At 51.9% G+C, this 24,234-nt stretch overlaps 1 protein-coding gene and 1 long non-coding RNA gene across 2 annotated transcripts in view; one reads left to right on the plus strand and one right to left on the minus strand.

Moving 5' to 3' along the window:
- The window catches only part of MAP1S (microtubule associated protein 1S), a 32,998-nt gene extending 23,361 nt beyond the window's left edge, over window positions 1–9,637 (minus strand). The window contains exons 1-5 of the mRNA XM_070792554.1: window positions 9,486–9,637; window positions 8,127–8,228; window positions 6,698–6,780; window positions 5,542–5,682; window positions 2,538–4,899 (exon numbers count right to left, since the gene is read on the minus strand). Of these exons, the coding sequence (XP_070648655.1) occupies window positions 2,538–4,899; window positions 5,542–5,682; window positions 6,698–6,780; window positions 8,127–8,228; window positions 9,486–9,606 (2,809 nt within the window). The 5' untranslated portion in view covers window positions 9,607–9,637. The remainder of the gene's footprint in view (window positions 1–2,537; window positions 4,900–5,541; window positions 5,683–6,697; window positions 6,781–8,126; window positions 8,229–9,485) is intronic.
- Window positions 9,068–23,039, plus strand: LOC139184042 (uncharacterized). The gene is made up of 3 exons (XR_011567469.1): window positions 9,068–9,346; window positions 11,819–11,945; window positions 22,787–23,039. It is a non-coding gene; the product is annotated as an uncharacterized lncRNA (long non-coding RNA).
- Window positions 23,040–24,234: the final 1,195 nt, after the last annotated feature.

A 24,234-nucleotide genomic window follows, 5' to 3' on the forward strand; every position in this document is an offset into this window, starting at 1 on the left:
TGCTCACTCAGTTGTGTCTGACTCTTTTCAACTCTATGGACCGACAAACTGTAGCCCCCCAGCTTCCTCTGTCCACAGGATCTCCAGGCAAGAATATACTGGAGCAGGTTGCCATTTCCTCCTCCAGGGGATCTTCCTAAAGCAGGGATAGAACCCTTACCTCCTGCGTCTCCTGCACTTCAGGCAGATTCTTTACTGCTGAGCCACTGTGGAAGCCAGTGGCTTCACCAGTAACACTGCATTTTGATGATCCAATGTATTGAGGGCCTGAGTTAAGTCTCCTGAGGATGTAACAGTTGTGGAAAATGACTGGCCTGAGGAGGAAGAGGATCTAGCTAATCTACCAGCTGATTTCTGTGCCAAATAGTTCTGTACAAATTGACTGTAAGGTTCAAGGAGCAATGACGTTTCTTTAAATCAATCCCACACTGATTTCTCCCAAACGTCAGGCCTATTTGTGTCGGTACTATTGTTTTATCTGTTCTATAAATGTGACCCCAAATGTAAGTCTGTAACAGGGACCCACAGTTTTCCACTACTTTTGATTAATCATTTTCTATCCACAAAAACAGGGTGTCATTTGCCATAAGGGATCTATTCCACCAGGGGGTAGACTGCAATACTGTGATTTATGAGAAATAAATATATTTGGTCATTCTCAGGTATCAGTACAGTTGCTCAGTTGTGTCTGCTCTTTGCAACCCCATGGACTGCAGCACGCCAGGCTTCCCTGTCCATCACCAACTGCCAGAGCCTGCTCAGATATACTTGGTCTTTATCCCCAGTTCCTGACTCATAGTTCTCAAACTCTTGGAATTTTCTGATCAATAAGAGCAATGGGAGCATCTTTTGCCATATTTGCTCTCTGGTCTTCAGTTCCAAAAAATATTTTAGGGCCAGAGAGGTAAAATGGGTGTCTTGTTATTCCTCAGAAGCTCTCTTCCATCACAACCAGGTTTGGCTAACGGCTTTAGATCCCAGCCCAGGGTGGGGGCTGGTTGTCAGGAGAACCAATCATGTGATTAGAGGGTCAGAACTTTCAGCCCTGCCCCTGAATTTTGAGGAGGGGCATGGCATGAGGCTGAACCAACTGCCATTGGCCAATGATTTAGTCAATCGTTACTATGTAATAAAGCCTCCATAAAACCCTCAAGCTTTCTAGCCCTTTTTCTGAGCTTTCCACCTCAGGGAACCAGAACCACACAGGGCCCCAAGGCTTGTGAGAAAAGAGAATCCCTTGTGCGGTATCTTGCCCTAGGTATCTCTTCATCTGGTTGTTGATCTGTATTCTCTAGGACCCTTTTGTAATAAAATGGTCATCTAGTAAGTACACAGGTTTTCCTGAGTTCTGTCAGCTGCTCTGGCATATTAACAAATGGAAGGAAGGGGTCACAGGAGCCCCTGATTCGCAGCCCGTGAGCAGCACAGGTGACAGTCTGCACTGGGACTGGCACGGGAGTGGAGTGCCCGTGGGACTGAGCCTTTTGCCTGTGGAATGGGATTCTCTCTCCAGGTAGACAGTGTCAACACGCAGGGGAATGTTGGGCCCCCAGCTGGTGTCCAAGATTTGGACCAGGAAGCCTTTTCAGTGTGTGTGTAAGGCGGAAGGTGCCTGCACGCCCAGCGCCACTAGAAACCCTGGGCCCTGAGTCTCTAAGGAGCTGCCCTGGAAGGCGGCATGTCACATGTGTCGTCACAGCTCGGAGATCAGGGACTCGAGCATGTGATGTGTAATTCCACTAGGGTTCAAACTATGTGCTGGAGAAGACTCTTGAGTCCCTTGGACAATAAGGAGATCAAACCAGTCAATCCTAAAGGAAATCAGTCCTGAATATTCATTGGAAGGACTGATGCTGAAGCTAAAGCTCCAGTACTTTGGCCACTGGATATGAAGAGCCTACTCATTAGAAAAGACCTTGATGCCGGGAAAGATTGAGCGGAGAAGAGGGCGACAGAGGGTGAGATGGCTGGATGGCATCACTGACACAACGGACTTGAATTTGAGCAAATTCCATGAGACAGTGAAGGACAGAGAAGCCTGGCGTGCTGCAGTTCGTAAGGTTGCAGAGTTGGACGTGGCTTAGCAACTGAACAACAAAGGCTCCAGAAGCTTGTGCCTGGTTTCCCAGACTTCCCCACGCCTCGTCCCTTTGCTGATCCTCTATGTCCTTCTGTTGTAATACATTTACAAGTATGACCACACACTGAATCTTCCTACCCAATCATCAAACCTGGAGGTGGTTTTGGGACCCTGGACACAAAGGGGTTTCATGACAATGTACCATTAAAATTAATTTCACTGGTTTCTTTCTGCTTCAAGTGGCTACTGGAAATATCACTACCACAGATGTACTCACTGGGATGATGTTTCCACTGACGATACTGCTCAAGCACCTCAGAACTGCAAGTGCTTAAGACAGTCAGGCCAGAGCTTCCATTTTATAGAATAAACAGAGGCCAGAGAGGGTGGTGGGTGTGGCTGAGACCACACTGAATATAGGAAACCCACTGCAGGATTCCAGCCCACGGGTACTTACCAGATGGACCTCGAGTGGTTGTCTTGGGGACCGAGGGCTTTCTGGACAGGGATGCCCGATTTCCTTTATCACTGGGCTCGCTGCGGGCGCTGAGTGGCCGACTGGCCCTGTCCCCACTGGCCAGCCCCTTGGTTTTGGCAGCAGTCACTGGAGTGGCTTTGGGGGGAATAGTGCCAGAGCTGGGGCGGGTAAGGGGCTTCCGGGTACGGCTGCCACCTCCTTTCAGCCGGGCCTGCTCGGGAGGCAGCATCTCCGGGTCCACCATGCAGATACTAGGTGGGGTGGGCAGCGGTGGGGGGATCTTGAGGGGGTCAGGCAGCGGGTCACGGCGGGGGACCCCGAAGCCCTCCGTGTCCTCGTCTGAGTCGGCAGTGCCAGGGGCAGCCGGCAGGGGGTCCGAGTCAGACAGGGTGGGCAGGGACTCGCTGACAGATGTGGGTGGTGTCTCCTCGGCGCCTCCCGGAGCTCCCGCCCGCTCCTGCGACCGGGCGCTGCTGTCATTGGAGCTACCGGGGGACACGGGGGCTGGCGCCATGGGCACGGCCTTGCGGTGCTCGAACTCACAGGGCGACACCAGGCACAGGTCCACGTCGTGCGGGGAGGCCGAGCGCCGCACCCGAGGGCCGCAGAGCGGGAGGCTGAGCCCAGCTTCACTCGCAGCTGCAGCTGGTGGCGGGAGCACCTGCTCAAAGGAGACGGACAGGGACTCGTCCACCTCTGTGGAGTGTGGGGAGCCCACCTCCGCGGGCAGCGAGGGCGTGGTCACTGTGGGGGAGGCATCTGGCCCGGGCTCCCCACCCCGCAGGGGGCTCAGCGACAGCGGCCCGCTGCTCTCTGTTGGGCCCTGCTGGGCCCCGGCGGGAGAGGGTGTGCACGGCTCGGGGGTGCTGGCGGCCAACAGCAGCTCCAGGGTTTTCTCCTCTAAGCTGCCGCCTTCCTCCCCTGCCGGGCTGAGCCCCAGATCCAGGCTGCTCTCTTGGCTGGGTGTGGCCACAAGCTGGGGGGCCGGGGAGCTGCAGGCCTCTGTCGGGGGGCTGGCCTCTCCGCTCCGGAAGCTGGGGGGGCTGCGGGGCCCATTCTCAGCTGGTGGGACCCCTGGGCGGGGTGTGTTGGGTGCTCTGCGGGTCTTGGGAGCCACCTGGGCACCCACGTTCTTGCCACTAACCACGGCAGAGGCTGCCCGGCGCACCTCCCGGGGTTGGGTGCGAGGGGCACTGGGTCTGGGGTCCTTCTTCACCTCCCGGGAGGGCCTGGCTTCTTTCTCAGCCCTGCGAGGGGCCTCAGTCCGTGGAGAGTCTTTCCGGGCCACCCCAGGGCGCTCCTGGGTGGGCCTGGAGGGCACTGTCGTGCGGCCCTCTCTCCTCAAGCTGTCCCGGGAGGCCACGCTCTCCTTGCTCTCAGCTCGCCGAGGCCCCGCCAGGTCTTGGGGCGTCACCACCGGCTCCCGCAGGAACCCCAGGTGCTGCAGGCGGACCAGGCCATCCAGGAGGCGGGCGGGGGGCGTGCAGCCAGGGAATAGCACACGCACCACCTTCTCTGAGGGGCCCGCAGGGTGCCACACCAGCAGGGCGCACACGGAGGCCAGGGTGTGGTCAGTGGTGGCGGCTGAGGGCGGGTGCAGCACATACATGTCCAGCCGGCCCACGCCCATCTTCTGGAAGAGCACGGTGGGCTCAGCAGGCAGTGGCCCTCGGTTCAGGGGCACAGGGGTGATGCCCAGCTGGCTCAGGAGGCTCAGGGCCAGTTCGGCCTCATCCTCGCCACGCACCAGCCGAGAGGCAGCAGCGCGGGCGTTGAGAAACACGACGCCCAGGTTGGGGGAGATCAGCCGGCGGAGCCGGTCGTCCCCGGAGCCCCCGCCAGCAGCCGCCTCGTCGCGCTCCGCCAGCTTGCGTCGCAGCAGACTGTTGAGGCCCGGGAGGCTGTCGGCGCCAGCGTGGGTCACCAGCACAGCGTCCACCCGGTCCAGGTGCCGCACCAGCTTCCAGAAGCTCGACTTGGGGTTGGAGCCGCCGTTGACCAGCACGGTGAAGCCATTGACGGCGAAGAAGGCGGCATCACCTAGGCCACCAGGGAAGATGTAGCAGCAGGGCCGGGCGAGCCTGAGGAAGCCCACAGAGGCCGGAGGCTCGAGCAGCTCGAAGGGCGAGGGCGGCTCCAGTGACTCGGCCACGTACTCCAGGAACTCGCGCAGGCCCTCGGAAGCCGGCAGCTGCACCGGAGGGTTCAACCGCAGGTGGAGTACGCCCTGCAGGCCGGGCACTTCAGGGGCCAGCCGGGCCCAGTCACCAAAGGTCGGGCAGGTGATGGTGAGCTTGGGCGGCGCTGCAGGCGGGGGTGTGGAGGCCAGGAGATCCCGGATCTGAACAAGGGGGAATGGTTAAGGGGTCACCCGGAGCCAGGCAACACCCAGCCCCTTAGGAAAGCTAAGCCCCTTTGCCTCCCCTTGTCACCCTCAGGACAAAACCAAGCTCTCCCCACAGCCCAGCAGGGCCCATGGTCCTGTCTCACCACATGTTCCCCTCCGGCCCTCCCCCACCTTCTCACTCTCCCTGCCTCTGGGCCTTTGCACTTGCTGTTCTCATACCCTAGAGCACACTTCCCTGCAGGGAGACTTTCTACACACACCCCGACCCCCACCTCCATCTACTGGCCTTTATCTTACCATCACTACATCACTCACTACAGTACGAAAACATGGTTTCCCAGCTTTCTGCGCATTTGCCCCGCTCAGACTAGGGGTCAGAAACGACCCCATCCAGTTGTGTCCCAGATGGGACCTAGAATCTGGGATGCCACTTGGAGCCTTTGCAACATCTGATCTGAAGGCCCTCACCTTGCAGTGGGCCATGGGACTGAGCCTGACAGTACATGTTGTTACCATCACCCTACATAGGAAGAAGGGACGATGCTCGGGGCGGGGGGGACAGTAGGTCACCTAGGCAGCTCAGCCCAGTGGGGATAAGCCAGACTTCAGAGGCAGGATGGCGAGGGGGCAGCTCACCTCTTTGTCCCCCAGGACCTGGAGGAAGTGGCGGGGTGAGAAGCCCCCGGTCTGGAGCAGCAGCTCCCCTGTCTCCTCCAGGCAGGGCCCCGCCAGCACCAGCAGCTTGTGAGAGGCAGGGTCTAGCAGAAGGTTCCGGAGCTGAGAGAGGGGGAGAGTGTTCAAAGCGCTACTCCATGCAGTGAGATGGCCAGCACCCCTCTTTGGGGTGGTCCCCAGCCCCAGATCTATGTATAACCACCCTACTCTTGTCCTATCAGGGCTTCCCTGGTGGCTCAGGGGTAAAGAACCTGCCTGCCAATGCAGGAGACACGGGTTTGATCCCTGGGTTGGGAAGATCCCCTGGAGAAGGACAGGGTAACCCACTCCTATATTCTTGCCTGGGAAATCCCATGGACAGAGGAGCCTGGTGGGCTACAGTCCATGGGGTCACCAAAGAGTCGGACACGACTTAGTGACCAAAACACAACAATCTGTCCCCCAAGTGGCCTGGCTAGTACTAAACTAGAAGCCAGGATTGTAGCCTGTGGGCCTCCTGCTGGAGCTGGCCCCCATCCTCCCTGCCAACTCCTGCTCATTCTACAAAGCCCAGCTCCAGCGCCCCCTCCAAGTATTCCTGGCCCCCCCCAAGCCCACATTTCCCTCTGGCCCAGCCCAGGTGCCATAGGGAAGAGGGGACTGTGTCTGGCTGTTTCCACCAGAGCCTCCTCAGGGAGCAAACAGGGCATTTTTGATCAAAGGCATCAACCTGTACAAGGATCTCTAGAGGGCTCTATCTCATACGAAACTGAGAGAAGAGTGCTGATGTCCACAAGCTAGAATTATTAAGAAGTCAGTTCAGACAACTAGCAGGGCCCAGCCCACAGGAACACATGAGACCCAAAAACACCGGTTGGGTTCTGCCCTCCCACACTCCAGCCCTTCCCTATCCCATTCAATCCTCCCATGCTCCAGCCTTTTCTGACTCCACCTACTCCCATCAGCAGCTCTGAAGAGGGACTAAATTGAGGCTGGAGTCATCAGGGGAGGCTTTGTTGCTGCTGGGTGTCAGGAAGAGAATTTCAGGCAGATGAAGTCAGGGGCCCCCAGAGGCTGGGGCCAGGGGATGGCAGCGGTCCCAGCAGCCCATTTCCCCCAGAAGCCTTCCCTTTCCTACCTCGTCACACAGGGATTTGTCTGATGGATTCAGGAGGACCAGCGTCTCCAGGGTGTCACCACGGTGGTGCAGACTCCGCTGGCCTGTGGGAGAACCGGGCCCTTTAACTTTAGGGCTGAGCCACACAAGCCAGGGTCAAATCCTGCCTCACTGGGTGACCCTAGGTGGCCAGGAGCCCCTCCAGCACTCTGGTTTCCCAGGACCTCCAGCCAGGGGGTCATCCAGAGATTAACAGACATGAGATAGAGCTGCAGGTGAGGATGAGGCAAGAACAAGAAACCGCCTTGGCAGGCCCCATGCTGGAGACAGCAGGGACAAGGCCTCCACTGCTGGCAGGACCCAACTGCAGCTGTCAGCCCTGTGGGGGACAGCATCGTCACCCCACTTTATAATCAAGGAGCCTGAGCCCAGGGAAGGCCAAGGAGGGTACACTAGGCAAAGGGTACATGAGCACAGGCCCTGAGGCAGCACCGAGCTCTCGGTGTCTGAGGATCAGGAAGGGGCGAGAGCGAGGGGCAGCAAGAGGGAGCCGAGGGCAGGGAGGCCTCATGGGTCACGGAGAGGGCAGTGGGGTTGATTCTGGGATCTGAACCCTTACCCTTTATCAGCTTATCACAAGCTTCTTATCATGTGTGCATATTGCCCCATTCAGGCAGGGAAAGTAAGGCACAGAGAGGGGAAGTGGCGGCCAAGGTCACACAGCACAGATGGGATTTCCAGCCCTCCCCAATCCCCCCAATCTGATACAGTGAGGGTCAGGAAGCCACCAGGAACCGCTGGGACAATGAGGTGACGGACACTTCCTTCCCCTCCTGAAGCAGCCTGGAGGTGACTCAACAGGCCAGCTGAGCAGGGGCTAGCTAGGCAATACCCAGGCCCCACCCAGCAGCTACTCTGCTCACCCCAGTCACCCCAGAATCCCCAGGGAGCACGGGCCATGTAGGGCTGCCCAAGAGTCCCAACCCCCTCCTCGACCTTGCTTTCTCAGCTCCCCATCTACTGAGCACTTATTTGTACCCTGTGCAAGAATCACAGCCATAAACCACACCCAGTCCCTGCCCTGCTCTGCCCACACGCACCAGCCCCTCACTTTCCAAATGTCTTGTCCCTTTGCTTGGGTGTGTCCCTCCACCCTCCCCACCAGCTGCTTCTCATCCAAAAAGACCCTCCTCAGAGGTCTCCCTGTCCCCCACACCACAGAGTCTCATTTGTTACATGGGAACAAAAATGCAAGTTCTGACCTCATGAGTTGGTGATGACTGAGGAGTGAGTGCTGGCTCAGGGGCTGCCCCTGCTCTTACTCAGCGGATCTCAGCTGTATTATTACTGTTGTTTACAGCCATCCCTGACGCACACAGCTGGCACTCGGAGAACATCTGCCCACTGAGTGAGCAGCTGGTGCACGCAGGGTCACCTTTCACAGCCTCACCTTTCACAATGCTGGAGAAGGTGGCTGAGTGCCGGGACACGAAGACCTTGAGCTGCTCATCGAGGCTGCAGACGCCAGGGTCAATGTCCCAAGACCGGATGCCTGGTGGGGTGGGCGGGAAAGGGAGATAGGAAATCAGTTGGGCTCCCCAGCTCCCAGAATATTTCAATAACTAGCAAAGGGCAGGTGAGGGCCACCACAGCCCCCTTTCCCCCAACCTGTCCCCACACACAAAGGCCAGGAGATTCAGAAACATCCATTGTGCCTCTGGATCTCACTGCATCCACCATCAAGGAACCCCAAAAGTCGGGCACTTTACAAAGAAGACTTAGGACCTCAGCAAGAAAGTCCCCACCTCCTAGACAGTCATCTTGTCCCCTTCAGTATCCTCCCACCCCCACCACTGGTTTCACTGATCCTCAGCCCTGCCACGCACAGGTTCCACCTCTAAGCTTTTGCAGGAACTGATCCCACTGCCCAGAGGCCCCTCCCCCTGCCTTCCCATCCTTCAGGTCCTCTCAGCCCTTGGCATCTTCCTCTGAACAGTCCTGAAACCATCTGACCTTAAAACTTGATCCATCTCCCTGCCTCCCTCCCCACCAGACCATTAGTCCTGAGAGTGCAGGTCTGAACCTGCCAGAGGTCCCCGCCCTATCCTCGACGCCCTGCGGGGTGACATTCCCTAAACCCATGAGCTGTGTGCTGCCATCCCATTTTCCTGGCCATGGAGGACAGGCGCTGACTATCTGAGAGATGCGGGATGACGGATCTAGGGTGCCCTCCAAGCAGCACGGTGCGGGATGCACCACGCCCGCCGGTCCCACCGTGCCAAGTGCTTGGCAGGTGAATCCTGCAGGTGCATCTATGACTCACATGTTCAGGTGCCAAATCCCCTAAGCAGGCCGCACCCGCCCACACCCCAATTAGCAGTTCCTCATGGAGCTACGGAAAGTGGCCCCCGGGGCTCCGGGTCCAACCTCCCTATCCCTGCTCCTCCCTCCAGGACGTCAAGGCTACTAAGAGCCGGGGAATCGAGGCGCGCCCGGAGGGCGGGAAGCGGAGCCGTTGCCCATGCCGCCCAGTCTCGTGGGCCCCCAAAGCCGGGGCCCGTGTCCCCTCCCCGGTGTGCACCAGGCTCGAGGCGGAGCAGCTGAGCCCGACCCCGAACGCTGCTTCCTCCGCGGGCGCCCATAGACTCTGCCTGCGCCCTGCGTCTAACGGTAAGAGGATAGGGGCCCGGGCCACCCCCGCCCCCCGATCTGGCCGGCCCCCGCCCCGACCGCTCCATCCTCCGGCTCTTAGGCCGAGATGCGCGGCCGCTACCGCCTCCCCGGCACCGCGTTCCCGGACCGGTCCGACCTCGTTCAAGCTCCTCCAGCACGTAGGCAAGCAGCCCCCTGCATCCGCACTCGCCGCCTACTACGAGCAGCAGCGAGCTGGGGACCTCGGCCGCCCCGGACCCTGCGACCGTCGCCGCCATCTTAGCGCCGCCCTGACGCTCCGAGCGCCCGCCCTACTGTCCCCGCCCCTTAAAGGGGCCGGACCGGAAGGGCTGAAGACCCCTCCCGGAAGCCCCTCCTCGCTCGTTATCTGCCCCCTTGCGCCCTCTGCGGTAGTGGGACTTGCGGATACAGGCTCCTAAGCGTTAGCCGAGTCTTGAATCTCGGCTTTGGACACCTCTCCCAAATGACTACTGTTTCATTCATTCATTCACTCATTGATTCTTTCACTCATTTATCCAGCAAGTTCTGACTGCGTGTCTACTACTTGCCAATTGGAATCTCTGCCCTCCAGAAACTCATATTACATGTCAGTGGGTCCAGTCTTGAACCAGATCCCAGATGGTCCCGGTTCCCTAGGTCAGGGCTTAAACAAAGAAAACAAGGGTAACTTTGAGGGCTTTGAGAGATGTTTAGGAGTTTTCCAGGTGTGGGTTATGAGATAATGACATGTGAGGTGTAAGTTAGAGCATGTGCAGAGCTTAGAGATTAGGAAAGTACATATGAAGTTGAGACAGATTCCAGAGCACTCTGGATCTGGAGCAGGGCACCACAGTTATTCTGCACCTACAGTTTGCAGGGCATCTTGCTCATTGAAGATATGCATAAATCTATGAAGTTGGTAGTTATGAAGTAGGCTGTGGGCACAGTCATTTCAGAGGAATGGAGAGGAAATAGACTTGGAGAGATGAAGTCACCAGACGCATAAGAGGTAGAGGAGAGATTCAGGTGGGTTTGACTCCAGATCCAGCCTGCAACAGGGACTGGCTGCCTGGTTCACATGGGTAACCCTCCTTCCCCAGTCAATTGCATTCAGCCTTTTTACCCACGGTGGCCACTACTTGAAAAATCATGTTGCATCAAACTTCTTGACAGATGATCATGCCTAGGAAGGGCTAGGTTGCATCCCTCAGGAGTTAGCTCCCCATCTTTGGAGGTATACAAAACCAACCAAGACAAGCGAAAAGATCTGCCAAGAAGGATTAACCTCCCACTGCCCTTCATTATCTATTCAGTCCAACTTCCTCCCTGGTCAGTGTATAACAGTCGCTGGCCACGTGCCGTCCGTCTAACGTTTGAGCGCTCCACTTCCTCTCTCTTTATGGCCCTGGCATCCTTCCTCTATCCCAGTCCCTCCCCCTTGGCTCCCTTCCCTGTTTGCTGGCTGCCTGTGATTTCTTCTATTATTGCTCTCAACAGTAATAAAAGTGGGAATGTCTGTGTCAGGTTCTATCTTCCTCAGCAGGATAGGAGATTGTTGGAGGCCAGACTAGGCTGAGATTTCTCTGGGATCCCAGTTTTTTTGCAGGACAAAGCTGAGCATCTGGGAAGTGCATGATAAAGGGTGTGAAATGGGAGCGAAAAGCTCCTTCATCCACCATTCACTCATGTGTATTGATTGATTGGGTCAGGACAGGAACCTGGGACCTTCTGCTCGAAGTCTATGCTCTCTCTTCTGCCCAAGGCTGTGAATTATGATGGGCAGTGCTCATTCTGAAGGTGAAAGTGGGAGTGGCAAAGTCATGTCCAACTCTTTGCCATGGAATAATCCTTAGAATTCTCCAGGCCAGAATACTCGAGTGGGTAGCTGTTCCTTTTTCCAGGGGATCTTCCCAACCCAGGGATCAAACCCAGTCTACTGCATTGCAGGCAGATTCTTTACCAGCTGAGGCACCAGGGAAGCCCAAGAATACCTGTGTGGATAGCCTATCCCTTCTCCAGTGGATCTTCCCTACCTAGGAATTGAACTGGGTCTCCTGCATTGCAGGTGGATTCTTTACCAGCTGAGCTACCAGGGAAGCCCTAATGTTCATTCTAGTGGGTCTTAAAGGGCTCTGAGTTGCCAAGGCATCTGGGACCTGATGTTCTGAGTGTTCTGGAGTCCTGAGGTTTTCCTGTCCCAGAGTGTCTCTCAGTCTGGAGACCCTAATGTGAAGAGTGGGGGGAGCATCTCCCAAGAGATGAAAGAAGCGTCTGGGGACCATTTCTGAAATCCCAGGCAACAGACTCCAGTCACTGCTCTCCTGCTTTTGTCCATGCCCAGCTCCATGCCTCTTTTCAGGTCATCAGTTACCAGAGGGATCAGGTGCTGAAATTATGGGGGAAATGGAAAACCCTCAACCGTCAGGACTGCTGGATGCCCTAGTCTCCTTCCCCTGGCAAATCTTTTCTCTTTTTAACATTTTTATTGAGGTTGAACATAAACATGGTCAAGTTCATGAATGTCAGGAGTGGAGGTTGATGGAGGTCAGGATTTAGGACATTTCCAGCCCCCGCTGCACCACCTTGGATACTCCAGTTCATTCTCCACTCCCTCAAGGTGAGCACTTATCTGACTGTCATCACTTGGGTGAATTTACCTGAGTTTGAACTTCTCAGAGATGGGATTGCACAGGGTATCCACTCTTGGTTCTGGCTTCTCTTGCTCCTCATGTGTGTGGAACAGGCATTTGTCCCTTTTCATGGTTATGTAGTATTCCCAAGTATCTTTTCTTTCTTTTTATATTGTGATCAAATAAATATAACATATTACTTACCATTTTAGGGGCTTCCCTGATGGCTCAGCAGATAAAGAATCTGCCTGCAATGCAGGAATCACAGGAGATGGAGGTTCAATCCCAGGGTCGGGAATATCCTCTAGAGGAAGAAAATGGCAACCCATTCCAGTATTCTTGCCTGAAAAATCCCAGGGACAGAAGAGCCTTGTGGGCTACAGTTCAAAGGGTCAAAAAGAGTAAGACACAACTGAGTGACTAGGCATGCGCTTATTGTTTAACCATTTAAAGTGTATAATTCAGGGTATTTAGGAGACTCACAATGTAGTATGACCCTCACTAGCATCTAGCCCCAAAATACCTAAAGGACCCCACACTCTTTAGCAGTCTTCCCCAACCCCCTCCCTCCCAGCCACTGGCAACCACTAATCTGCTTTCTGTCCCTGTCGACCGTCCTGTTCTGCACATTTCATACGATACGAAACCATTTCTCTCTGGCTTTCTTCACTCAGCATAATGTTTTCAAGGTGCATCCATGCTGTATCATATGTGACCACTTTATTCCTTCCTGTGGACCCATCACATTCGGCTTGCCCATTCATCTGCTGATGGACATCTGGATTGTTACTACCTTTCCACTCTTGCAAACAGTGCTGTTGTAAACATTCATGTGCAAGTTTTTCTTGAACATTGCTTTCAATTCTCTTGGGTCTGTACCTAGGAGTGGAATTGCTGGGTCATATGGTAAATCTCTATTTAGCTTTTGAAGAACTGCCAGGCTGTTTTCCACAGCAGCTGTTAAATTGTACATTCCTACTGGCAGTGTACAGGGGTTCCAAAGGCTCCACATCCTTGCAAACAATTAGATTTTTTTCCTTTCTTATTGTAACCACTGGGTACCAATTTTTCACGATTCATCCATTTTCCTCATTGGTGAGCATTTGGGTTGTTTCCAGTCTGGAGCAATTGTGGATAAAGCTGTTTGAGCATACTTGTACATGTCTCTTGGTGACTATACTCTTTTCTCCCCCAGTGTGTGCCTAGGGGTGGAATGGCTGAGTCATGGGGTAAGGAATGGTCAGGCTGTTTTCTCAGGTAGGCTGTGAGGGAGGAAATGTCCCCCGTGTCATACCAACACTTAGATTTCAGCCTTTTTGTTTTGTTTATATTTTATTTTTTGAAGTATAGTTTATTTACAATATTGTGTTAGTTTCTGATGTGCAGCAAAGTGATCCAGTTGCACACACACACACACACACACACGTCCTTTTTCATGTTCTTTTCCATTATGGTTTATCATAGGATATTTAAGATTATTCCCTGTGCTATACAGTAAGACTTTGTTTATTCATTCTATAGATAATAGCTTACATCTGCTAATCCCCAAATTCCCAATCCATCCGTCCCCCACCCCTCCTCCCGCTTGGCAACCACAAGTCTGTCCCCAAGTCTGTGAGTCTGTTTCTGCTTCCTAGATAAGCTCATTCATGTCATATTTTAGATTCCACATACAACTAGGGTCATATGGTATTTATCCTTCTCTTTCTGCCTTACTCCAGTTAGTATGATAATTCTATTTCTATCCATGTTATTGCAAATGTCATTATTTTATTCTTTTTTATGACAGCTATTTTAATATTTGCCTTTTCCCCCTTCTTCCCCCACGCCTATCACCAACCCTGTTCATCAACATTCATTAAGCGCTTGCGTTGACAACACTCTAGCTCTGGGTGCTGAGAAGGGAACAAAATGACTGGTCCTCAGTGCAAATCGCTCTGAATCTGGAACGGCGGGGGGGAGCCTGAGGCTTGTATGCCTATATGTCAGTTCGTTTAATTCTTGCAAAAACTTGGCCCCAAGCTCTGAGTAAACACATTTAATAAAGGAGAAAAAAGGATTCAGAGAGTTAAGGGGCAGATCCAGTATCTAGCACCCCAGCGGGGATGTGAACCCCGGGTATGTGACTCCGGGCCCTGCAAGAGGCATTCATTCATCCATTCAGTAAACACTTCCTGACAAATTTCCTATGCCTCCAAGAGGTCCCCAAGGAGACCCCAGTCTTCAGGAGGAAGAGCTGGCCACAGATGCCCCCTAACTGTGGAGCCAGGGCTGGGCTAGAGGGTGGACCTGGAGCTGGAGGAGTCCAGAATGGGGCAGTGAAGGTTCTGTATGGGGAGACAGGAAAGATATCCTGGGAAAAGGGACATTGAAGCTGGGCTTTTGAAGAATGCACTTGAGTTCATCAGGCAGATCTTGCATTCATTAATTCAGCAAACACCCTCAGCCAAATCCTCTGTGCCAACCTCACCTCAGCCTGGTTGCAAGGAGCTAGGAGAGACAGAACCAGACACGGACTCCCCATAGGGTCATGGATGGGCTGGAAGGGGAGGGAGGGGCTGGTATTGCCCCAAATGGAAGAACATAGAAGTTCTTCAGGGGACCAGCAGGGGTCTCCTGAGAGGAGGATGTGGCTTCAATTCCCTCCTGCAGAGCAGAGAGTTGATGCTAAATGTTTTTGTTTTGGAATATATTGCATGGGTTAAATGAGACCAAGAAAACATGTGTGTGTGTGTGTGTGTGTGTGCTGAGTTTCCCAGTCATGCCTGACTCTTTGCGATCCTTTGGACTGTAGCCCATGGCTCCTCTGTTCATAGGATTCTGTAGGCAAGAATACTGAAGTGGGTAGCTATTCCCTTCTCCAGCAGATCTTCCTGACCCAAGGATCGAACCTGGGTCTCCTGCATAGCAGAAGAATTCTTTACTGTCTGAGCCACCAAGGAAGCCCTCTTAAACCCCACACTATGGAGCAAAAAGGAAAGAGGCGTCTAGGAGTGACTTGATAGGGATAGGCACTTGCTTGCAATGAGTTTATTTCATAAAATCACCAGGATGTGGGGTGGGGGTGGGTGGAATGGGGGAGAGAGGCTGCCTCTTGTTTATGATCCAGGTCCTCTCTGGGTGGGTGATCTCTCAGCCACTCCCCCAAATTCCCCAATTAGTGCAAAGATGCCCCCAGAAATGGTGATTCCCTCCTTTCTCCTCTTATCAGCCCAGGGTCCCGCCAAGCTCCGCCTCCATGGGGGACTGGACAAGACAGCCCACTTTGGACATCTAACAGAGGCTCGCGGACATGAATGCCCACCCCTTCCTCTCCCTTGGGCCACTCCAAATCCTACCTCAGTGTGGGCCCTAGATAGAGGATGAGTAGGGAGGGAGGTGCTAGGCTGGAGTGGCTTGGATCCCTGAGGGCTGCAGAGGATCATGTAGGGGAACCATGGAGCACATATTGTGCTCAATGTCATCCTCACAAAAGACCAGTACCCTTTCCCTGCCCCATTCCACACACATGTATTGAATGCCAGACCAGTAGCGGGGGAGTCTTGGTCCTGACCTCAGGAGCTTCTAGCTCAGAGCTCCCAAAAGTGTTATCAAACTGATCTCAGGTCCTCTCACCCAATGCACTGCAAAGCCAGTCAACTGGTACCAGGTGTGGTGAAGGAAAGTGTAGCATACCTTTGCACAGTGCCAAGCAAGAAGAGAAGGTAGCCAAAGTGCCAAAGATGTCCGACCTCTGATGGCTTCCAGGAAAGGGTTTTTCAAAGCAGCATTAGGGGTGAGGGTCACAGGGTGTATGACCATGTCATGGACATTTTTCTGATTGGTTGGTGGTGAGTTAACAGAGTGATCAATCTTCTGCCTCCAACCAGTTTAGGCTCTATATGTTTGAGGTCAGCAGTTTCCATCTGGTAGGGTCCTGGTTTCTGCCAAAACAGCATAAGAATATGTGTCAGAAGGCTCTCCATAGAGGGGTAACCTCAAGGAGAAGCTAGGGGTTTTGTGACTCTTTTTTCTGGTGGACCTATTATTTAATTTGCTATTACTTTCCCGCTTGACTGCTTCATTTTTGTCCCTGATTTCCCACTTCTCCAATCATCAATTGCTGAGTCTGCTCTCAGATAAGGCCTAAGAGGCTAAAAGCTTTTTCTACAAGCAAGAAGTGGGGAACACAGATGTCTGTCACTGGGAAGGCCCCACAGGGCCTGTTTCTGTTTCACAAGGGTGGAGAGCTCCCAAATCTCTGCTACCAGATTAATTCATTAATTATACCAGTCGATATTTATTTCTTTTTAAATTTTACTTATCTTCAGCTGCGCGGGATCTTTGTTGCTGCACGCAGCCTTTCTTTAGCTGTGAAAATGGAGCTACTCTCTAGTCTCTAGTCTAGCCAGCTTGTCATTGCTTTGGCTTGTCTTGTTGAGGAGCACAGATTCTAGGGCACCACAGGCTTCAGTAGCTGCAGAAACGCGGGCTCGAGATCCCTCAGGCTTCAGTAGTTGAGGTGCACTGGGCTTGGTTGCTCTGCTGGCATGTGGAATCTTCCCAGACCAGGGATCAAACCCGTGTCCCCTGCATTGGCAAGCGGATTCTTAACCACTGGTCCACCAGGGAAGTCCAACATATATCGATTGCTTGAGCTCCCTCTGTATGCTACTGGGCAACGGGGAGACAATGTTTTCTGAGCCCCAGCCTTAGCTTCTAAACAACTTGCTGCCTGGTTGGGAAACAGACAAGAAAACTGGTATAAGAACAGAAGATGCTGAAGGCCCAAGGGGTGTTCTCCCACCAGCCTTGGGCATCAGGGCTTTCCCAGAGGAGGGGACATTTCAGCTGAGAAGGGGAGAGAAAGCAGCCTATACAGGAGAGAGGAAGAGGTGTTTCTGGCAATGGGAACAGTGCGTGCAGAAGCCTGCACAAGAGGTGTGTCAGAGGAATTAAAGACATCTTACTGAGACACAGTTTGGAGGCAGATGCTAGAGGAGAAGGGAAGATTGGGAGCCAATCACCGCGCAAGAAGAGCCGTGCAGGCCGATCTTTCGAAGTACGTCCTCTAATTCGCTACCAGCTGTTGTATGAAGTACTGCTCTAGGGGTTACACCCACCCGGATCCAATCAGAGCCGGCCACCAGGGCGTGGTCAGGGGCGGGGCTGCACACTGTCTGGCAGCCAGGTCCAGGGCGGGAGGCGACCTGCCTTGGGTGGCTTGCAGTCCGGGGAGGAGAACGGGGATTGGAGGGGACATAGAGGAGTCCTGACCTAGCTTCCCACCATCGTCCAGATCTGGAACCCCAAACTGCGCCGTGCCCGACATCCATACCCTTTCAAAATCAAACGGTCACCATGGTATCCGCATCTCCAGTTCCACGGAAGACTCTGCCGTGAAACACAAGGCTGAAGACAGCACAGGGGTCAAGAGTGCCGACCACATGAGGGGGTCTGGTGAGGTTCAAACCCCAGCTGTGTCCCTCCTCAGCTCTTTGACTTCCCTGTGCCTCAGTTTCCCTATCGCATGGACCTGTATCAAAACAGCCGCACCCAGTAGAGGCGATGTTGGGATTAAAGGAGTTAAAACACTCCCAACTCGAAGCAGACTCTCCACGTGCTAAATGCGCATCGGGTTAATTATTCTTGTAATTTATCATTTTGCTTTGGAAATCTATTGGCCACAGGCAGCTCTCTAAAGTAGACAACTGCCGGCGATCTGCTTGGGGTCTTCTCAGGGAGAGCATTCCCAACCCAAGCCTCTTTCCAGATGGATGGATTTTAACCACAATAAAGTTGACATCCTGTTCTTAAACATAATAAAACATGGGTTCATTTGGACTTGGCGTTCCCCTTTTGCATTCTAGAGCCCAAGTGTTTATGCATCTGGGTCTCAAACATTTTCAAAGGATTCTCTGCAGTTCTTGGGTGCCTTGCGCACCGGGACTCATACAGACCTGCCTGACAGTGCCTTAATGGTAGTCTTAGAGGCATGGCTCCCGTCCAACTGTTACCTCTTACTGTCAGCAGTTTGGGCAAATGTTTTGGCGTTTCTGATCAGTTTCCCACCTGTCAAAGATGACATCACTGAAGCCCCTTTGTCGAGTGTTCTCAGCTCTCTCCCTTGGCTGGGCGGGAGTCCATGGGGTCTTCAGCCAGTCTGGGGTGGGGAAGCAGGTCTCGGAAGGGTAGCATGAATGAGGGTGCATCTCTGAGTTGGGGCACGCCGAGGGCCTTGACTGGGGCAGTGGTGGCAGCAGGGGCCTGGAGACTGGAAAAGGCAGAGGCTTTGGGTTCCTGCTGGTTCCTTCCCTGAGCTGGCCCGAGGGTGGATGAGCCTCACAAACTCTTGAGATTTTCACTTTGGACATAAAAGCATCTCGACTCCAAGAGTTACTCGTTTATGCCTTGGTTTAATGGTACCGAAGCATAAAGGAGTAATGGAATGATTGTGCACACCTGGGGAATGGGAATGATTGTATGCACCTGGAAAGATGGCCACAAGAAAGGTAAGCAAGAAGAGCTCAGTAATTGTTGAGAGGGAGCCCTTGCTTTAAAAAAACAAACAAAAACTATCATTTTAGAGGATTTGGGAATGTAGGTGTTAAGGGCTGCAGCTGAATTCCCTGGGTTTAAACCCCAACTCTGGCACTTCCTTGCTGTGTGAATTTGGGTATGTGACTTAAATTTTTTGTTCTGTTTCTCTGCCCATATAATCAATTTGAGGATTAAAGGAGTGAACATTTGTAGAGTTTTGCCCAGCACCTGGCACACTGAAGGAACTCACTAGATAAATTAACTCCTCTCGAGCTGGTACCTCACTCCGACCCCCAACCGTGGGCACCAGCCGTTGGCCCAGTGCTGCCCCCTGCTGGTCACTCTGGGGACTTTGGACTGAGCCCCGCCTCTGAGGCCGGAGCCCCGCCCGCCATCCCATTCAGACCAGTCCCATGACTGTGCCCCTTTCGAGGCCTGATGCTCTTGGCCAATTCAATCGTTGTCTTGTATTATTAGCCTCCTCAGGCCAATCCCTCATAGCTCATAACCAAGGCATAAAGGAGTAATGGGATGAGCTATGAGGGAGGGCGTCCTCCCTTTGCCGTCGGACCCTTGTCCTCAATGTCTCTACTTTTTAATATGCTGTCTAGGTTGGTCATAGCTTTTCTTCCAAGGAGCAAGTGATTTTAATTTCATGGCTGCAGTCACCATCTGCGGTGATTTTGAAGCCCAAAAAATAGTCTCTCACTGTTTCCATTGTTTCCCTATCTATTTGCCATGAAGTGATGGGACCAGGTGCCATGATCTTTGTTTTTTGAATGTTGAGTTTTAAGCAAACTTGTTCACTCTCCTCTTTCACTTCCTTTTGAAAGTTCAAGTTGCTTTTGAACTATGGTGTTGGAGAAGACTCTTGAGAGTTCCTTGAGAGCAAGAGGATCAAATCAGTTAATCCTAAAGGAAATCAGTCCTGAATATTCATTGGAAGGACTGATGCTGAAGCTGAAGCTCCAATACTTTGGCCACCTGATGCAAAGAACTGACTCACTGGAAAAGACCCTGGTGCTGGGAAAGATTGAAGGCAGGAGGAGAAGGCAATGACAGAGGATGAGATGATTGGATGGTATCACCGATTCAGTGGACATGAGTTTGAGCAAGCTCTGGGAGTTTGTGATGGACGGGGAGGCCTGGTGTGCTGCAGTCCATGGGATTGCAAAGAGTTGGACACGATTGAGTGACTGAACTTTCATCAAGAGGCTCTTTAGTTTTTCTTTGCTTTCTGCCATAAGGATGGTGTCATCTGTGTAGCTGAGGTTATTGATATAATATTTGCTATGCTATCTGCTAGGAATGCCCTTCCTCCAATTCTACAGTGCTTAGGGAGACCTCTTCACTCTCCAGTTTCCTCTTTTCCAGGACACCTTTCCCAGCATACCAATCAGAGCCTCCTTCCCCCTTAGTCATCTCCCAGCGCTGACTGCAGAGATCGGATTCTGTGGCCCCACATCCTTCTCCTGGACTCCAGGCAGGATCCACCCCCTCCCCCAGCCTCGGACGTGGCATGGACATGGGTGTGGATCCAGGCTGTGTTTTTTGAATGAATGAGTGATTACATGAACATCTGTGTTGCATAAACAGCCTATTCCGAGAGTTGGTCCAATCTTGTTTTATATTCCAGCCTTGTCTCCCCAATATCTCAGGAACTCAGTCTTCCTATTTGTGAAATGAGCACAGTATTGCACCCACCTCGGGTTGCAGAGGATTAAGGAAAATAGGATATGTCAGGCACCCAGCATGTTGCCAAGCACACAGTAGGCCTTCAGGAACCACGTGAGCTCTCTTGTGCTCTCCAATTATGAGAAATAATTATGAGAAACTTGGACTCAGGACTCATGTCCTGCCTCATCTATTGCAGTACTCCCCCATTCCCAACCTGCCCCAGGACAAGGCCATTGATAACAGAACTGTCAGAGGAAGAGGATTTGTTCCACAGGACAGTCCCAAGGGCTCTGAATTCCATGTCCCCCACACATAACATTGCTTGCTACCCTGATTACAGGGACTGGAGTCACAGATAGACAAACAGCTGGACGGTGGAACCCTGAGTTTGATGTCTTGATTTTGGTCCTAGAAGCCAGGCAGCCCTTTACCCTCTGTCTGCACTCTGGCCCCAAGTGGCTACACCCCATCTCATGTTGATGGCTCTCCCATTTGCATCACCAGCCCAACCTCTCCCCTGAACTTCAGACTCAAATATCCACCTGTACTGGGTCTTCTCACTGGGTACCTTGTAAGTATCTTGCATTCAGCCAGTCTGAAGCACAGGTCCCAGTTCCTCACCCTGAGATCAACTTCTTCATCAGCATGGCAGGGGAATGGCTGCACCATCATTCTGCTCCCCAGGTCCCCAAACCTCGACTCATTCTCATCACTTCTCTTCCTTCACCCCACATGTCCAGTTCATCCAGTTGTCCTGTAGGCTCAGACTTCAGAATGAACCCAAACCTGCCCAGCACTCCTGTGGGTCCTGCCAGCTCCTTCCTGGATCCTTCCCTGGCGTTCCACCACTTACATTCCCGCCCTAAACATCCCTGCTCCCCTGGGCAGCCTCAGAGAGATCCTTAAAATGATAAATCAGAGATTCTTAAAATGACGCTGAGCTCAGCACAGTGCAGTCACCCCTCCCCACGTCCAACCTGGGCAGTTGGGGCATCAGAGAGAGGTCCGGCATGGGGTTTGTGGGTGAAGATGAGGCCTTGTTGGTCACAAAACGCCCATGGAGTCTCTGGTCCTCCTGGGTCTCTGTTCTGCCCCCCGGGCTGAGGTCTCATCTCTCCCTCTCGGTCTCCCTCTCTGCATCTCAGACTCCTCCCCATATCCCCTAGGCTCTTTATAACCCTTGCTATCTCTCACCTCTCTCACTCTGCTCCAGCCACACCAGCCTCCTTGGTTTTCCTCCAACACACCAGACACAGTCACACTTCAGGGCCTTTGCATCTGCTCTGCCCTCTGTCTCGAACCTCCCTCCCCAAACTCTCCCCATGCCTGTTTCCTTCTCAGCTTCTGTGTTGCCTCCACCAGGAGGAGGCAGTTACCTTCTCCTCCACCATTTCTATCATGGGACCCTTCCTGTTTTCCTCCTAATTTTCCTTGATTTTCTCTGTGCATGCTTATTTTCATTTCCAATTCTCGAGTTAGGGACCATGTCACTTTGTTGGAACCTGTTGACAAGAGTAGTTCCCAGCATCCAGATGGCGCCAAGAAATGTTTGCTGGATAAACTGATTGACATCTGATTCATATCTGTCTCCTCCATGGAGCTTCACTCAGTGCCAGAAACATCACATGTACCCAGTAAGGACTGGAAATTTATCTGAAGACCAAACAGTGTTGCCCTGTGTGGGGATTCTAGAAGCAGCTCTGTTCATTCCCCACTAGAAAGCTGAGCTCAGCAGATGCTGTGGAGGAGGAATTTTCTTATTCAAAGCCCAAACCTCTCCACAGCTTCTCTTGGCACCAGGGATTGAAAAGTTTTAATAAGAGCAGAGTCTCTGGGGATGGCCAGGAGCTTGGATGGCTGGGAGGGATGTGTGTGTGCATTTGGTGGAGTGGGGAGGGGGGTGGGTGCACTCTTCACAGATATGTGTGTCTATATGTGTGTGTTGCACTTTTCACCAGTCTGTGAGCTATCTCCCGTCGCCTCTCTTTCAACAGTTTTTATCTGTGGATTTCATAGGATGGTGGAGAGAAAGTGAGACATCGGAAGCTACGTGAGAGATGGAGGGAGAGATAGATAAAGAGTGGAAGGGAGTTTGCAAAATTCATGAATGTAGATGCACAGTGAGCAGAGTCAGGGAAAGAGGGAACCACAGAGAAGAGAGGGCAAGAGAAAGACAGCAGGGCATAATTAAGTGGGGAGATGAGATAGCTCAGATAAATAGCTTTGGAATGAGCCAAGTTGTTGCTGGGAGCGAAATGGGACACCGGGGCTTAAAAATTAATTGGATCTGAGTGATCAATTTATCAGGGTCTTTGGCAAAAGGACAGAGATCAGGGATGGGTGAGAGAGAATAAGAGAGACCAATGGGTATCAAACATATTAAGAGAACATAATTCACACTAACAAATTAAAGGTAAAGAGTTACATAGTTATCCTGACTGATGTAGGAAATGCAGTTGCTAAAATTCACCACCTGTTTATGATAAAGAAAAATCTTTTTTTTTTTTTTAAAAGAAAAACATTTTAACACACTGGAAATAGAAGTAGATCTCCTTTATTTGATTTTCTATTAAAAACCATAGCAGGTATCATATTTAATGGTAACTGTTGAAATGTTTTCTTTCAAATGCAGAACAAGGGAAGGATGCCTGTTACCATGGTGTCTGAGATTGTGCTGAAGTACCTGACCTGTATGGTAGGCTAGGAAAAAGAAATGAAAGGCCAAAGGACTGGAAAGGAAATGAAAGTGTCTTTATTTACAGATGACATCTTTGTGTACAATGAAAATCTCAAAGAATCTGCAGATCTATTTCTTGGATTTACAGAAGGTTAATAAAGTTTCTTAGATACTTGAGCCAATTGCATTTTAAACTCCTATGATTAACAGGTAAAAAAAAAAAAAAAAGTAACCTAAAAAGGCCACTTATTCATAGCATCAAACATACAAATTACCTAGAAATAAATCTGAAAAACAAAGACATGGAAGATTTATGGAGGAAGTTGTCAGCTTTATTGAAAGATAGACAAATGGAAAGACCTTTATTCACACTTCGGATGAGTCAATATGAGGAAAGATTCTTCCCTTATTTGGTTATAGATTCATGCAATTTCAATCAAAGTCCCAACTGGATTTCTCCACAGAACCCAACAAGCTGAGAGAAAAAGAATAATCTGGATGCTCTGAAGATGAAAGAATGGCATTATTAGCAGATATCAAGGACAGGCATAAAGTTCTGTAACAGTGATAGATGGTCCCAGGACAGAAGAAGCAGCCAGAACAGACCCCAGGTGGGACAGATATCCTGCAGCACTGTGTACTCTGGTTGCTCTGTGTCTGCTATGAAGTCCACACTTGTTCAAAAACTTGCTTTGTGACCGTTTCATTAAAGAATGTTGGGACAATTGATTATCCACATTGGAAAAAATATACACAATTGGACTTTATCTCACTCCACACTCCCAAATCAGTTCCAAGAGAGATCAAAATGCTGCTGCTGCTGGTAAGTCACATCAGTCGTGTCGGACTCTGTGCGACCCCATAGACGGCAGCCCACCAGGCTCCCCCGTCCCTGGGATTCTCCAGGCAAGAACACTGGAGTGAGTTGCCATTTCCTTCTCCAATGCATGAAAGCGAAAAGTGAAAGTGAAGTCGCTCAGTCATGTCCGACTCTTAGCGACCCCATGGACTGCAGCCTACCAGGCTCCTCCATCCATGGGATTTTTCCAGGCAAGAGTACTGGAGTGGGGCACCATTGCCTTCTCTGAGAGAGATCAAGACTTGACTGTAAATGACAAGGCCTAGGATATAGAAGATGCTATGAAAATATCTTTCTGATCCTGGGACAGGAAAGAATTCCTTAAACAAGACTTAATGTCTGTTCATCACAAGAAAAGAAATCTGTCACTATGTATAGTGATGGATGTTAACTAGACTCTGCATAATGAGCATTTCAAAATGTGTGCAAATATCAAATCATTATGTTGTACATCTGAAACTAATATAATGTTATATGTTGATTATGCCTCAAAGAAAAAAGTGTGCTTACTGTAAAGGTAAATATTGATCAAGTGGAAGAATTT

The sequence above is a fragment of the Bos indicus genome, chromosome 7 (genome assembly GCF_029378745.1).
Source record: "Bos indicus isolate NIAB-ARS_2022 breed Sahiwal x Tharparkar chromosome 7, NIAB-ARS_B.indTharparkar_mat_pri_1.0, whole genome shotgun sequence".
Lineage (NCBI taxonomy): Eukaryota > Metazoa > Chordata > Mammalia > Artiodactyla > Bovidae > Bos > Bos indicus.